This window comes from Humulus lupulus, chromosome 6, assembly GCF_963169125.1.
Source record: "Humulus lupulus chromosome 6, drHumLupu1.1, whole genome shotgun sequence".
Classification (NCBI taxonomy): domain Eukaryota; kingdom Viridiplantae; phylum Streptophyta; class Magnoliopsida; order Rosales; family Cannabaceae; genus Humulus; species Humulus lupulus.
Genome location: NC_084798.1, coordinates 21,400,075 through 21,414,540, shown reverse-complemented (window position 1 = coordinate 21,414,540; position 14,466 = coordinate 21,400,075). Strand labels below are relative to the sequence as shown.

General features: G+C 39.5%; 1 protein-coding gene across 2 annotated transcripts; it reads right to left on the bottom strand.

The window, feature by feature from the left end:
* Positions 1 to 7,953: 7,953 nt before the first annotated feature.
* Positions 7,954 to 14,017, bottom strand: LOC133781843 (putative disease resistance protein RGA1). 2 transcript variants are annotated; one of them, XM_062220940.1, is made up of 6 exons: positions 10,998 to 14,017; positions 10,373 to 10,451; positions 9,346 to 9,422; positions 8,854 to 8,937; positions 8,660 to 8,724; positions 7,954 to 8,548 (listed from the first exon to the last, which is right to left on the bottom strand). In XM_062220940.1, exons 1-2 carry the CDS (start codon positions 13,892 to 13,894, stop codon positions 10,433 to 10,435), a joined length of 2,916 nt encoding a protein of 971 aa, XP_062076924.1. In that variant the 5' UTR covers positions 13,895 to 14,017; the 3' UTR covers positions 7,954 to 8,548; positions 8,660 to 8,724; positions 8,854 to 8,937; positions 9,346 to 9,422; positions 10,373 to 10,432. The 2 variants fall into 2 exon arrangements, with proteins under 2 accessions (XP_062076924.1, XP_062076925.1); XM_062220941.1 differs by having other exon boundaries at positions 7,954 to 8,483.
* Positions 14,018 to 14,466: the final 449 nt, after the last annotated feature.

Here is a 14,466-nt window from a genome sequence, read left to right as displayed (position 1 = left end):
CCATGTGAGTGTGATGTTTTATCAGGATGCACGCATCGAGACGGTCCTAGAGAGCCAGTTAGTCTAAAAGTCACAACGGGATGTTGTACCCGGCTCGGGAGGAGCCCAGGGGTACTTCGGGAATCTTATAAGTTGAGTTTAGAAAGAGTGATTAGTTATTGGTATTTTGGTAACCATTTGTAACTGCTGTGAGTAACAAGTTTTAAGATAGGAAGTGGTAGAATTGAAATGAAAGTGTTAAGACTTAAGTACCCTTGAAGGTTTAGCTTAGAAGGATTAGTAAGGAGGGGTAATTTGGTCTTTTGGCAAGGCAAATAGACTTTATGCAGCTGGGATTTAGGGGGTACGGTTTGGGCATTTGGGTCACTTGTGGCTTTGATAAAATTAGAAGAGAAGGAAAAGAAGAGGAGAGAAAGGCTAGGGCAAAGAAGAAGAAAGAAGAAGAGGTGTAGAAGGGGCTGAAGTGGGAAGCTTAGAAGGAGATCAAGGGAACTTTAGGGTGGATTCTACTCTTGAGGTAAGGATCTTATGCTTATTTAAGTTTGTTTTCTGTGTTGGTTGAGGAATTTAATGCTTGAGTTAAGATTTTCATGGGTTTTGGTTTGGGTTGTTGAATTTGAAATCAAAGGAGTGGATCTTGTGTGCATTGATGTTTTGGATTTGATTCTAGTGTTTATGGGGTGTTAGATTGTTCATATGATGTTTGGATTTGAGTTTTGGGGTTTAGGTTTTGGTTTGGGATGATTTGGAGAGGTTAAAGCTCGGGGAAAATTGCAGGAAAAACCCAGAATTCTGGGTCTGCGAAGGCGTGCCGCGGCAGGGTTTTTGTGTGCCGCGGCAAGGGAGCTTCTGTCTGATGGGTGCCGCGGCACAAGGATGTGGTGCCGCGGCACAAGGCAATTTTCAGGGTAGCTCTTTTTGGCAATTTTAGGTCTTAGCTCCGGGGGTTCGTGGGATGCCTCCGGGGTGTTGTTTTAAGGTTTTACAGGTCCCGAGAGTGCGGGATTGGTCCCGGGAAGTGGTTTTGGGTTTGGTTAGTATTAAAAGTGTTTTATGTGTGTTGTGACTAGGATTTCGGAGAGGCTCGTGCTAGAGGACCGTGCTCGTGATCGTGGTGCATCGGAAAGCACGGATTACAGGTAAGAAAACCGTAACACCCGAGTTTAGGGCATGGCCCCACTGTGTGATTGTAGGGCGTGGCCCCGGATTGTATTACGTGCAAATGCTTAACCTTAAATGAACCGTGATGTGTTTGAATGTTTATTTTGAATGTACTATATGTGTGATTATGATGAAACGAGCGGCAGAGGCCGGGTACGGCATAGGCCGGGGCGGCCGTGGGCCGAAAGTAACACACAGCACATGGGATGCTTATATTCAGGGTGGGACCCAAGGGATACATGAGTTATCCTCGCGGTGAGAACCGAAACTCCAGGCTTTGGTAAGGCCTTGGGAGCGGCATGGCCGTACTTGTTTATTATGATGGTTTTCCTATGTGTCAGTGAATTATTGCCAGCTATTTGTTTTGCATATGTTATGTGTTATTTGGGTTTTCTTGCTGGGCTTCGGCTCACGGGTGCTCCGTGTGGCAGGTAAAAGCAAGGAGTCAGTCAACCGGCCATGAGTATGGAGAGCGTGGGGGCGGCGCGTACATGTTCGGCCTGCCCGACTGCTTTGGTTGGGGGCATTTTGTATATGGCTGTATTTAACCATTCTTTTGATAGCTGATCAAGTGTAAATCTATTTTGAGTTGTAAATATTTTGTAAACCTTATTTTGGGATCCCAGATATTTTATAATTAACGTTTTTAATGAAACTAAACATTTTCAAAGAGTACAGCCTTAAACTCTGGTTTATTCACACTTTTGGTTTTAGAAACCACTTGAGTCAATTAAATGCACAATTTCTGTTTTAAACTCACTTAGTAACGGCTCTAAGGTAGTAGGGCGTTACAGTATTACAAGTATCATTTTTCCGCACGAAGTCCGAACAGGCCATGGTCAGGGCAAGTGACCAAGGAACTAAAGCTCCTCGATCACTTGGGGGGCATATAAGGCACATCGATAGCAAATCATACTCGCAAGGTATGTAAACACATGAACAAAATGAGTGAAAGCATGCTACAGTACTTAGAGTATTTTTCAGAATTTATGTTTTGTTAAATCATGCCAAAGTACTATACTAAGTTCGGTCATACGGACAAGTGTTATAAATAAAGATATTATAGCATCAAGATTTAAGCTTTTACACCGCAAGCATCGCTGCTTGGATGTAACTGTTCAAGTAAAAGGAAAAAGGGTTTACCGCCCATGCAGTAAAGTTTAAAAAAGAAATTATTGTCTTTACATCACGACCCGTGGGTCGTATAGCAAAAAGAAAGAAAAAATAAATGAGAAAGTTTAAGAGGCATTTAGGGCCAGAGGGTCCTGGGCAGCATCCTGGTTGGTCGCGTCCTCGACAACTTCTTCTTCTTCCACACCAACGATGCTTGGAGAAGCAGGGATCCTCAGTCTTGCCTCCTCTTCGGCCAGTCGAGAGGTGCAGCGAGCCAACTCAGCAGCCCTGACTTCCTCCGAAAGATAGCTGAAGTCGGCACCCTGGTTATGTTTCTAGAAATTATAGAAACATCGAAGTGTCGTCCTCTTGTACTTCTCAAGATTCTTGGAGTTGTCAAGCTCCAGCTGCTTCACCTTGCCTCCATGGGTGACAATAGCCTCCTCCTTGGACTTGAGTGTCTCTCCCAAATGCTTGATCTCGCGAAGGTGGGTTTGATTGGACTCTCGATACTGCTGCCTCAACTTCACCGTGACATCTTTTGCGGCTTCAGCCTCTGACAGTTGGTCACCGCAGCATCCCTTTCTAGAGCCATTGCCTCCAACTCCTTGGCATGCCTAGCCTCGGCAGCCGAAAGCTCCTCAGCCGCCTTCACTTGATGCCTCTCAGTGGCCTTCGCCTTAGCCTGCTCGATGGAAGCCTGGATATAGGTACGAGCAGTGATAGCAAACAGCAAGGCCTGTGAACAAAAGAAAAAGTTAGAGCATGCCTTGAAGAATAAAAGACTAAGGCTTAAGAAGTGAAGAAATACTCACACTGGAGAGTTCATTCAAAGTTCTGTTCAGAACCTGATCAGCCCCCATGCTTTCAGCCCCGACCATTGCATCCTTGACGCGGTCACTTTTACCAATGCGGTCAAGGCGATCCCTTGCTGATCGAAGGGCACGGTTCATGAGTTTGGACCCGAGAGCTTCTTCACGGGTAATTTCCTCTCTAGTGGGCGCAGCCGAAGGATTTGGTGGAGCAGGAGGAGTCTGCTTCTCAGTAGGAGCTGGTGGATGAGTTTGCCCCGTTGGCCCAGTTGGCACGTCCTTGGGAAGGTCTTCTGTTCGACCCTTCTTGGCTGGAGAGGCTCGGCTGGATTCGCCAGTTCTCTTTTTGGATCTCCGTTGGAGTTGGGGAACCTCCTCTTCCTCCTCGGCCTGGTACATGTCAAAGATATTGGGAGTGGCCATATCTGCATGAAAATAAATACAGGAAACTGATAAGAATAAGAGGCAGATATAAATATATTATATGCAACAGAAGAAAGGCAACAAAGTGAATACCCGAGCTACAACTACTGGTCGATACACTACTGACTCTATTAGTCATATATTCATTATCTGGCATGAAGAAGCCTGGCCCTAAGTTTGGAGCATATGTAAAGTTACCCTCCCCGTGAAACAGATGACAGGGAATTGGTAAACCATTTAAAAGCGAAATAACTTTACCATTATCATCAAAGGATTCTCCCAAGTCCACAATGGTTTCTTTGGCCTTTTGTTTCCCCTTGCCTTAGGGAGCAGAGGGCCTCTCTGCGGAAGGACTGCCCGTGGGTTCCCTGATTGTAACCCCCGTTGGCCTCCTTCTAGGAGGGGACACAGGAGGTTGCTGCTCGGGAATCCCCTCGGCAGTGGCGTCGTCCACCACGGACCCTCTAGTTTCATGGCGAGGAGCCAGGAGGCCAAACAGCCTCAAGTTTGCTTCAGTTACCAGGGTCTTGACACTTTTTGCTGCGTCAGACGTCCTGGCCAGAGTGTTGGACCTCAACACCATGTCTGGTGTTGGGGTCGGACGTAACCAAGGGCCTGAAAAAAAGATTACAGTTTGAGAAAAACGAAAGGAGACACCTTGAGTAAAAGTATCGACCAGTCAAAGACAACCTCTTACCTCCTCGAGCGAAGGCCAAGTTGTTGCTGGTTATGTCTGGAGTAAGGAAATACTCCTTATTGTAATGCCCCACGTTTGATATATGGGTAGTGTCACTCAGGAACGTCCGGCTGGTCTCCTGGTGGCAGAAGTGGAAGAAGCCCGTCCCGTTGTGCTGTGGGTTAGATTTGAGGTCAAACAGATAGTTGACCTCGTGGGGCGAAGGTTCTGGCCATTTGTTAAGTTTATACAGAATATAGAGTGCGGCCAACATCCTATATCCGTTTGGAGTTATTTGAAAGGGGGCGACACCAAAATAATTGGCCACCCCCACAAAAAAGGGATGAAGAGGGAGATAAGCTCCCGCCTCAATGTGAAACCGGGACCAGGCGCTGCTTGCACCTCTGGGGAGGTTAGCCCTCTGGTCTGCGGTGGGACGTATAATAGTAACCCCTGTGAGGGGGAATTTCCTGAAGTAGTTAGCGACCATTCGAGGGGTCACTGAACAGGCTGGGGAAGTATACCACTCGACATCAGGCAGATTCTGATGACGAGGGCGGGCCCTAGTTTGGATATTAGGGTCAGGAACGAGATTTTCTCGACCGCTGGTCGAGGGAACCCTAGCCTGCGAATCAGGCTGGGCAGGAGAATTTGGGTTGCTTTCAGACTCAGGTCTTTTCTTGCCAGAAGACTTGGAGCGGACCATTGGAGGAGAAGGATGGGGTCTGGAAGAGGGTCGCGAGAAAGGGATCTCGTGGACGCGGTCAGCTGGTTGATTTTCTCCCTCGAGCAGTTGGGCAAGAAGGTCGTCGTCGATAGGCCTCTCACCTCCCCACAAATCTGGCATTAAAGTCTGCATACAGAAGAATGGGGGGGTGAGGATAGAAATTTTTTGAAAGCTTTTTAGAATAACGCTGGTCGAGTATAAAAATTAAGTTTTTATACAACAGCATTCTAACGAAAGGCTAAATTTTTCTACACGAACAGTTTGAAAAACGGATCAAAGGGTGAAAGTAAAAAGTTTTTCTGAAAAAGCTTTTTCAACTCCCCTTAGGGCGGGAAAATTTTATTTTTCAACTAGCCTAAAGATCGAATTTTTACTTCGATTTTACGTCCTAAAAAGCATGATCCTGGATTGTGAATTAACTCGTAACCCTATTTCACCTACAAAATATTCTGTCTACAAGCATCTCAAACCAGAAACAGTATACATCCAGAAACAGAAGCATGCACCACAAAAAATTAGAAGCGTGGAGACTCAAAAACTTACCAAGAAAAGTAATCGTGGAGAAGGAAGGAGGGTCTTCGGAGATCAAGGAGCTTTCGGGATGAGTCTTGGTAGTACGGAAGAGTGGTCTCCGGAGAGGTTTTGAGGTTCTGGTTCTTAGGGTTTTTTTGCAAAGACGGTGGCGTGCGTAAAAAGAAAAAGAAAGCTTCGAAGGTCTTATATAAGTTTGTTCCTGACATCAAAAAGTATAATCATTAGTTTCCCTTTTTCAAAGTATGGGGAAGCGGGATGGCTGTCGAAATCGTTTCTGGGGAACCGAAAGGACATGATTAGACAGAAATGGGTGATTTTTTCAAGAACGCACGAAGGGTTCTGACACGTCAGGCGAGGTTACCGAAGAGTCATTCGTTCAAAAGTTTATTTACTGGTCGTGATAAATAAACTTGGGGGGCAAATGTTATCCGTAAAATTAGCATTTGTGACGTGGCAAGTGATCCCTGGACACGTGGCTGACACCTGGAAACGTTTCTGTTAGAGTAACGACCAGATGACACATTTGAAGCAGTGCAAGCCTTCCTTACTTGCGACCAGTCTGGTCGATAGGTCCGTGTACAAGGCAACATTAATGGGAAGATCTTTATGAATCCCGAATTTATCTCACACAATCTCCTGAGTATCCGATTATTCAGGAAAGAATATCTGTAACAATCTTTTGTAATCCCCCTTGAGCCTATAAATAGCAAGAGATAGTTCAAGGGAGGGGACTTTTGGCCTTTGAATCGTGAGAGGTTATAAGAATTATCCTAGGAATATTGTATTGTTCTGCAGAAAGTGGTGAAACTCATTGAACCCAAGTTCTTTAATCACTCTTCTGGTTTTTATATCAATATCATTCTAAGTGGATGTAGGTCATTACCAAATCCTGGGGCCGAACCACTATAAAATATTGTGTCTTATTCCCTTTTGTCATTACGTTATTCTTATATTTTCATTCACATCAAGCATATTCAGACTCCGTGTCAGTTGGCCAAATCTTGGGTCAACATAGAAAATATGACAACTCTTCTAGAAAAGAAAATTTCCATATAGAAAATATATCCTTCTTGTAATATTATTTATACTCGTTTATTATGTTATCCAGTAATAATTCACAAAATATAACTTATGCATATTTAATGACTACAAAATTTCAAAATTTCAAAAGGATAAATTTAAGACACATGACGTATCTATGCATTTTTTTGTGGTGAGAGAGTACAAAATCCAGATGCTTTGTTCGGTAAAAAAAATTATGTAAATCGAAAAACCAATTCACTCTCTGACAAATATGAGGTAGACGCCAGAAAGCACGTGGGTTGAAAGTAAGTATTCACAGCTTTAAATAATATTTTAATACATCCAAACTTACTTTGATCAAATAAATGGCAGCTGTTGGATATATAATCTAAGGCTGAAAAAAGAGCCGCACCTATACGGACTAAAGCAGCGCCCGCACTACAGAAATACCCTATATATATATTTAAAAAAAAAAAAAAGATAATATAAGAAATTTTAAGTAGCACATGCATTGCCTGTGTAACTCCCAGCTGACCTACCGCTGATACTCTTTAAAAGTTTTCATCGTCTCATCAAATTCAATATAGGTCTTGTCTCAAAATAATTTGAGTCTCTCACAAAAAAACATAAAAGGGATACACCGATCTACTCTTTTTGGAGGTGCACCGAAAACCCCTCCTAAAGTATTTGTGCCAGGAATTACATTTTTCCAGCATCAATCGTGATGCTCCTACAATGAAATGTTCAGAAACAAACATATCGAATAACGTTCTTCCTTTCCTATTGGGATGAAATTATTTCACTTGACCTTTCCCAACATCACAATATCTTGATATTTGGTTGTCAAGAAGTTGTTTTTAGTTTAGTTTTTGTATTGTTGATGACTAATCACGTGGTTGGGAAAATAATAAAACTTCAAAAAACTTGCTTAAACTTCAGATTAATTTAATTTTGACAGTGTTTATCACAATTCACAACTAACGAAAAGTTGCAAACTCAAGTTAACATGCACCATTTTTGTAGATTAGATATGAATATTGAGTGAACCCCTTTTTCATGTTTTCTATCTCAAGACTGCTGATGAAAGCCAAGGAGCTAGGACCTTGTTCCCTAATTAGTTTAATAGTGTTACTAGAGCACTAAACAAAACTAAGCAACCATACCTCCATTTCTGTTAAGTGAGTAAGCAATCATTTTGGCCTCAACAAAGTAACCAGCACTAGAGTTCTCATCAAATTTCACGAGAGCTCCCTCATTGTTTTCTTCCTCGGTTATCAGTGTTTTTATCTTTTGTGTCAGGATCAATATTATAGGTGGCTTTCCTAGATTCTTCAGCAGTACTTGCAAAATGCCACACTTTGCAGCCTCTGTATCAGTTGCTGCAATTGCTTGGTCTGGGTCTTTAATCATAGAACTCAAGATAACAGGTTAGTAATAATCAAAACTCAATGCAATCCAACAACGACAAACAATCAAACACTAAATGAACACAATTATCAAACTGAAAACTAAAAGGACAAAACAAGAGAAATTATACTGGTTCAAGAACAAAGATCAATGTGATCTTTGTCTCTACATCCAGTTGGAACACTATCTTCTTTATTGATCGATCCGTAGCTCGAGTATACAACAATTGAGAATGAGTCCTTCAACACAGGTTTACAATGGTGGAATCTCTCTAACACTCAACCCCCTGAGCATACACAATCGTGCATCTGTGTACTCTGTACAAAACCCTTTGGACCCTAAACTCTTTCTCTGATCTCAGCTCACTCTTTCTCTCTTTGGTTCTCTTGATCTTATTCAAATATGAAGAAGAAGACTTGTCCTTGTATAGGCAGCAAATGAAGTAGCTGATATATGGTAGTTAGTTATGACAGTAACTAACTTAACAGACACGGTTAAGTTAGGTTGGGATTTGGGAGGAATCAATTCCACACTTGGCACTCGTCTTCCTCAACCTCAGCTTGAACCCTCTCAAGAAACTTGTCATCTTCCTCAGGATGAAAATGTCCTGTATCATAATAATATTGTATGGATGATAAGCACACATTCTCTATCACTTACAGCCAGCTCCAGCTGAAATATGAGATCGGTTGTCAAATAGAGCATAAGTCTAAAAGGGCAGCAATGGTGTTTTGAAATAAGAAGTTTAGTATCTGGTCCAAAAGCAAGCCAAGAGAATCTAACCTCAGATTCTAGCTTCCTTCTTTTCTCTTTGCTTTCAGCTTTGCAATCTCCTTCATCTTCTCGACCTGAGGATCCAAATGCCCAAATAAGTAACAGATAAACTTGCAGAAGATTAGGGGAAAAAAAAAGACTGACAAGATGAACCTGTGCTAACACTAAAAAATTATACATATGAGAGAAACATATTTGAATACCTTGCATCTTCCAATACCCTTGGCAATTTCCCTAGCCCTCCACTCATCAGCTTCTTGATTAGCTTGGTCAAACCATTCATGCTCCTAAGATCATCACAAAGAGAATAAATGGATTTCCAAGCAACATGAGCAACTAATGGACATCAATTCTCAGAAGAAAGATGTCAAAGCTGGAAGAAATGCATTCTAACAAGCCCACTGGAAAAATATGGAAATGCATTAATTTGCACTTAAAATGTTAGAAGAAAATTAACTTATAACAACATTAACCATGTACGGTACCCTTTATATTATCTGATTATTGAAGGTTTCAAAAACTAAAATATATGTTGCTTAAGTACTTAAGCTAATGTGAAAGATGAAACATAGAGCATTATTGGCCTGATGATCCAAGCAAGAGATGAGAAGATTATTCCAAGAGAGAACTTATTGCACATTATCCAAGAGAGAAAGCATGGAAAAGAGTGAAGAGACAAAGACCCAAGTTATTACATGCTTCTGCATATGAAAGATTTGCAACAATGGCATTTTCAATCATGCTTACAGGTGCATGCATCATCCATTTCCCCCTGACAACAACAACACCAAGATTGTTCAGTGACAGAAATTTGGCTTGATTGTCAAAGCCATCCATAAAAGCAATAATGACATGCCATGCAATCAATTTCTAAGAAGAGAAAAAAGAGAACATAAAATAGCCTTATAACGGTATACTGATTTGTCAAGGTTGTCTCTGTCCATGTCAATCAATTCAAACTATGAGTTATGACAAAATGTGTTCATCATTAAAAGAAAATTGTAAAAACATGCCCAATATGTTTTCTTCTCAAATATGCTCATAAATTAAGGAATATAATTGTCTCTTCTGGTTTTAAAGAACAAAACCACAAGTTTGAGAATTAAGGAGATAGCCAGACAACCATTGACAGCAGAGAAACAAAGAGAAAATTGGCTGTGTACTTGTACATACAAAATTTCTTCTCGTATAATAAAACTTACAACTTCTTTAAAACTATCTTCTGGTCATTATTTATAGAAAATAATTCATTTCAAAATAAATCATTCTGCATCCAGAATTAGAATTAGCTCCACAAATCAAATGAAAGAATAGTGTTATTTAAATTTCCTCTAATGAATTAGGTGAAAAACCACACGTATATTGTTTTACAAATAAATCCAAAAAACTAACAACTACAAAACTAGCAAAAATTGATCACGAAGAAAAACAAAATGGCAATCACAAAACCATGAGACCTGTAGATTTTTTTTCTCAGAAAAAAAAATGTGATCACTTTAGCAATTTCAATTATAAAGATCTTGAGTACTGTGACAACTTGAGTTAATTCGATCTATGAGAGAAGGAAATAGCAAAATGTAATGTTAGACAGATGTATAGAGACAAGTGTAATGTTATAATAGAGGTTGGAAACAAATTATAACAGAGGTTGCTGTATAATATTGTAAAAGCATAATATAAAACCTCAATTCTAAATTCTTGTAGTGTTTAATCATTTTTTACCTTGAAATATGAATTTGGAACTTGACAATCATGAGCCAACCCTTTCCGTTATACTTCTCTTCATTCATTTACATGAAATCTGTACATCCAAATGGTAGAACTAGTTAGGTTTGTCTCATTCAAACAAACTTAAAACTTGGTTCGCGATTAGAAAAATGTATTTTTGAAAAGTGGGATTCTGAAATGAAAATATGAATTTAGTGACTAAAAACATGTTTCTGAAAATGTGATTGGTTCAATGTCAGTAAACTGTTTTTGAGTTTTAAAAAACTAAATCTCTGATTGGTATTAAATTTGAAAATATAACAGAAATTTTTCATTTTAAGTAAATCATAGATAAAGCATTAAGTAGGAGCGGTAGCTTTCTGCTTCGGTTGGCGCGTTGCAGTAATGAAGAAAAGAATGAGATTGGTTCGGTCTTAAGTCTTTGGGTGAATGATTTTGGAAAATAATTTCACAAAACTGAGAAAATGAGATTTTCTCGTTTTCAATTTTCCTTAATAAATTTTGGATATAGATTTGAATTTGATTTTCAAAAACAAACTACCAATCACTAATTATAATGGGTCCAACTAATTTTAAGTATTTGAAAACATAAAATTGGATCCCAACCCTAATATTTTACCTTCCAACATCAATATTTGGAACATGACGAATCTTGGGCCAATACTTGCCCGTCTCCCTCTGGCAAAAATTTTGTAGAATCCAACAACGATAAATTATCAACTTCTTTAGCGGAGTTGACTCAAGGAAGTCAGGCAACGTTTCCAAATTTGTGCATGAAGAGACTTCCAAGGTTTCAAGAGAAGGCATTATTTTCAAAGGGCCATTCATCTTCCACCCTGACACTCCAACCCATTCCTTCAACGAATTTGCATCATAGATTACAAGTTGTTTCAGTTTTGGAAACAATGACTCTATATCTGTGCTCTTCGATTCTTCACCACCATTATTGATTTTTACTCCCAAAAATTCAGGCCCCATCTTCTTCAAACCATGGGAATTGCTTATGTTAAGCAATTTGAGGCACGGGAGTTTCCCCAAAGGAGGCAATGTTTCATAGTGATGACATTGAGTCAAGACTAAGCTTCTTAGATTAATCAACGACATCATCCAGCTAGGGGAAATGGATTGACCACTGTAACAAAAAATATACAAAGACTTTAAGTCGATATGGGGTTCCAGAGTTTCAAGAACAATCTCATGAGTTTCCTTCTTTGTATCATCACCATTAAAAGACATGGTCAAGTGTTCAAGAGTTGTTTTCTTCTGAAGTTGAGCTTCTTTAGCCTCTTCCCTATGTTTTTCTCTGCCTAAGCCTTCCAAACAAATTTTACGAAGATTGTTCAAATTTTGTATATCTCGTACCTCTATCATGTTTTGGATACTGTACAAATTCGAACGCTCATTCCCCAACGTCTGAAGTCTTGTCAAGTTACTGATATTTTTTGGCCAACTTAGTATACACCCTTGACTTACATGAAGATGTCTTAAGTTAATCAGTTGTCCAACCTCTTTTGGAAGTTCCACAATCAAACAGAAAAACTTTAAGGTTTGCAAATTAAACAAATTGCCAATAGTGGGAGGCACATTGATGATAATATCCGAATAGAAGCTAAAATATCTCAAATGTGTCAAATCACCAATATTTGATGGCAACTCCATTGATTCTCCCCTCAAAATTAATGTCCGGAGACATCTCAAGTCCAAGAGCTCATGAGGGAACATGAAAGTAGATGATTTTTTCAAAACCATGCATTTTGTATCACACTTGACTATAAGAGTGTGCAAATTCTTCTTCTTCAGATTTGAGAAAGCTGGAATCACCGGTGAAACATTTATTAAGTGGAGATGGCGAACACTCAAGTCAATTCTCTTTGTGTGATCGAATATTAAATCAATCGAGTATTCATTTTTCGTGAGATACTGTGCAAAACCATGCACTATATCATGCATCTTGCATTCTGCAACGCTTTCATCATAATCATACTGAAAATCTTGAAAAAATGATCGCATAACTAAGTTTTGAAAACAAGCTTGACCTATTTGTTCCAATTCTTGTTGATCATTATTCCTCGTCTTGAAAAAACCTTGTGATATCCACTGTTGGATCAAATCATCTCTGTCAAACTTATGGTCTCTTGGGAAGATGGCACAATACAAAAAACATCGTCTTTCTATAGAAGTCAAATCATAATAACTGAATAACAGTGGGTTGAAAAGCTCCACATCGACATTGCTCAACTCCCAAATTTCACTTGTTAACATTTTATGCCACTCTTCAATGTCTTTGACACGCAAAAGACTCCCTAAAGTCTTCACTGCAAGAGGCAAACCATTGCATTTACGTGCAATTTTTTGACCAATCACATCAAAATCTTCTCGAGCTTGTTCAGTTCTATTGGAAAGTGCTATCTCTCTTAACAACAACCAACAATCTTCTTCCGTCAATTTATTCAAGCAAATCTTATTTGTGTCTCCAATCATTTTGGCCACTTGCTCATTTCTCGTGGTCACCACAACTCTACTTCCAACAGCACTAAGCTTTAAAATTTGTTCTAGTGAAAGCCACTTGCTGTAGTCAGTAGTCCACACATCATCCAGTACAAGTAGAAACTTCTTGCCTTTAATAGATTCTCGAAATTCTTTCATTAATGATTCTAATCCAATGACGGTTGGGGTTTGACAAGTGAGTTGTTCAATAATTTCTTTGGCAATCCTAGCAATGTCAAATTGGTTCGAAACACAAACCCAAATCATGTAGTCCTTAAAAATGGCCTTAACCTTAGCATCATTATAAGCATTTCTGGCTAGAGTAGTCTTTCCAATTCCTCCCATTCCAACAATGGGGATGAATTTGGGTTCCTTCATGTCGTCTTGGTCACTGTCTTGGTCACTCCCCATTAGCTTTAATCGACGAATCAGAATTTCCTTATAGTGGTCTTGACCATAAACCACAGGCACATCAAGGAAAGAGGTGGTGTAATCTGGCCACTTAATAAGTTCAAAAGTACTGCCACTTGTTCTCCTAAAATCAAACCTGTCCTTTGATAAGGTGATTTCATGTAGTTTTGCATTTAGGCTTTGAATCTCATTAGCAATAGCAAGGCGATGAGTGATCACTTGAGGACTTAGTTTGCTACAATGAAAACAAGAAAAGAGAAAAGAAGGCCAGACCTTGGTTTTAGTCTTGTGAGTAGCATTAGTAGTAGTAGTACTACTAGTTTCAGCCCCATTTTCTCCTTGGTAAAATTCTGACTTAAGAATGGTAGTGTTCCACTCATCTAGCACAGAATCCATGTCGTATGACACATCTTTTAGATCATCCAGCCAGAGTTTCACATCATCTTCCTTCAGTTGTCTCATTTCAGCATCCATAAGAACCCTTCTAATGGCCACCAGATTTCGTTGGAGGCTCTTAACTTCATCATCAACTCCCAATACCAGTTTCGCCTTTTTTACGTGTTCACTTGTGAATGAAATCAATTGATCGATAAGAGCAGAGATCACAGCATCAGTCATTGTTGCAGAATTGAGAGATTTTGGCTACTAGAAAAGAAAATGAGCAGTTGGAAAGCATGAAAGGAGTACTATAGCTCCTTTAGACCCCTTTTAAGATAGGTTTTTTTGCTGCCCGGTTAATTCAATAAAAAATTATCCAACAAATATTTTTTTATCAAAGTGCTCAAAATAAATAAAAAGCCAAGAAACATATAGAAACAAGAGCACAACTCTGATAATATAACCAAAGAACGTGACAAATGACAGCAGTTGATATAAAAAGGCCTCTGGTCAAAAGCAAAATGATAATCCCACGCGGTATTGACTTGACTTTCTGTAGCAGAAACCAGTATTGAAAGGTCAGAAAGAAAATGTTGTTCTAGTCGTAAGTGTATTGTATTCTACTTATTCTTCAAAACAATTCTTCTCTATTTTATTATCCACTTTGACGTTTGCTTGAGTTTTCATAAATATACTCAACAAAAAAGAAAGTTTTAACATCATGGGCTAATGACATATTTGATATATTTACTGATGGACTTAAAAATAAATGTCTCCACTTTGTTTAACTTTTAGATAAGTTATAACATCAG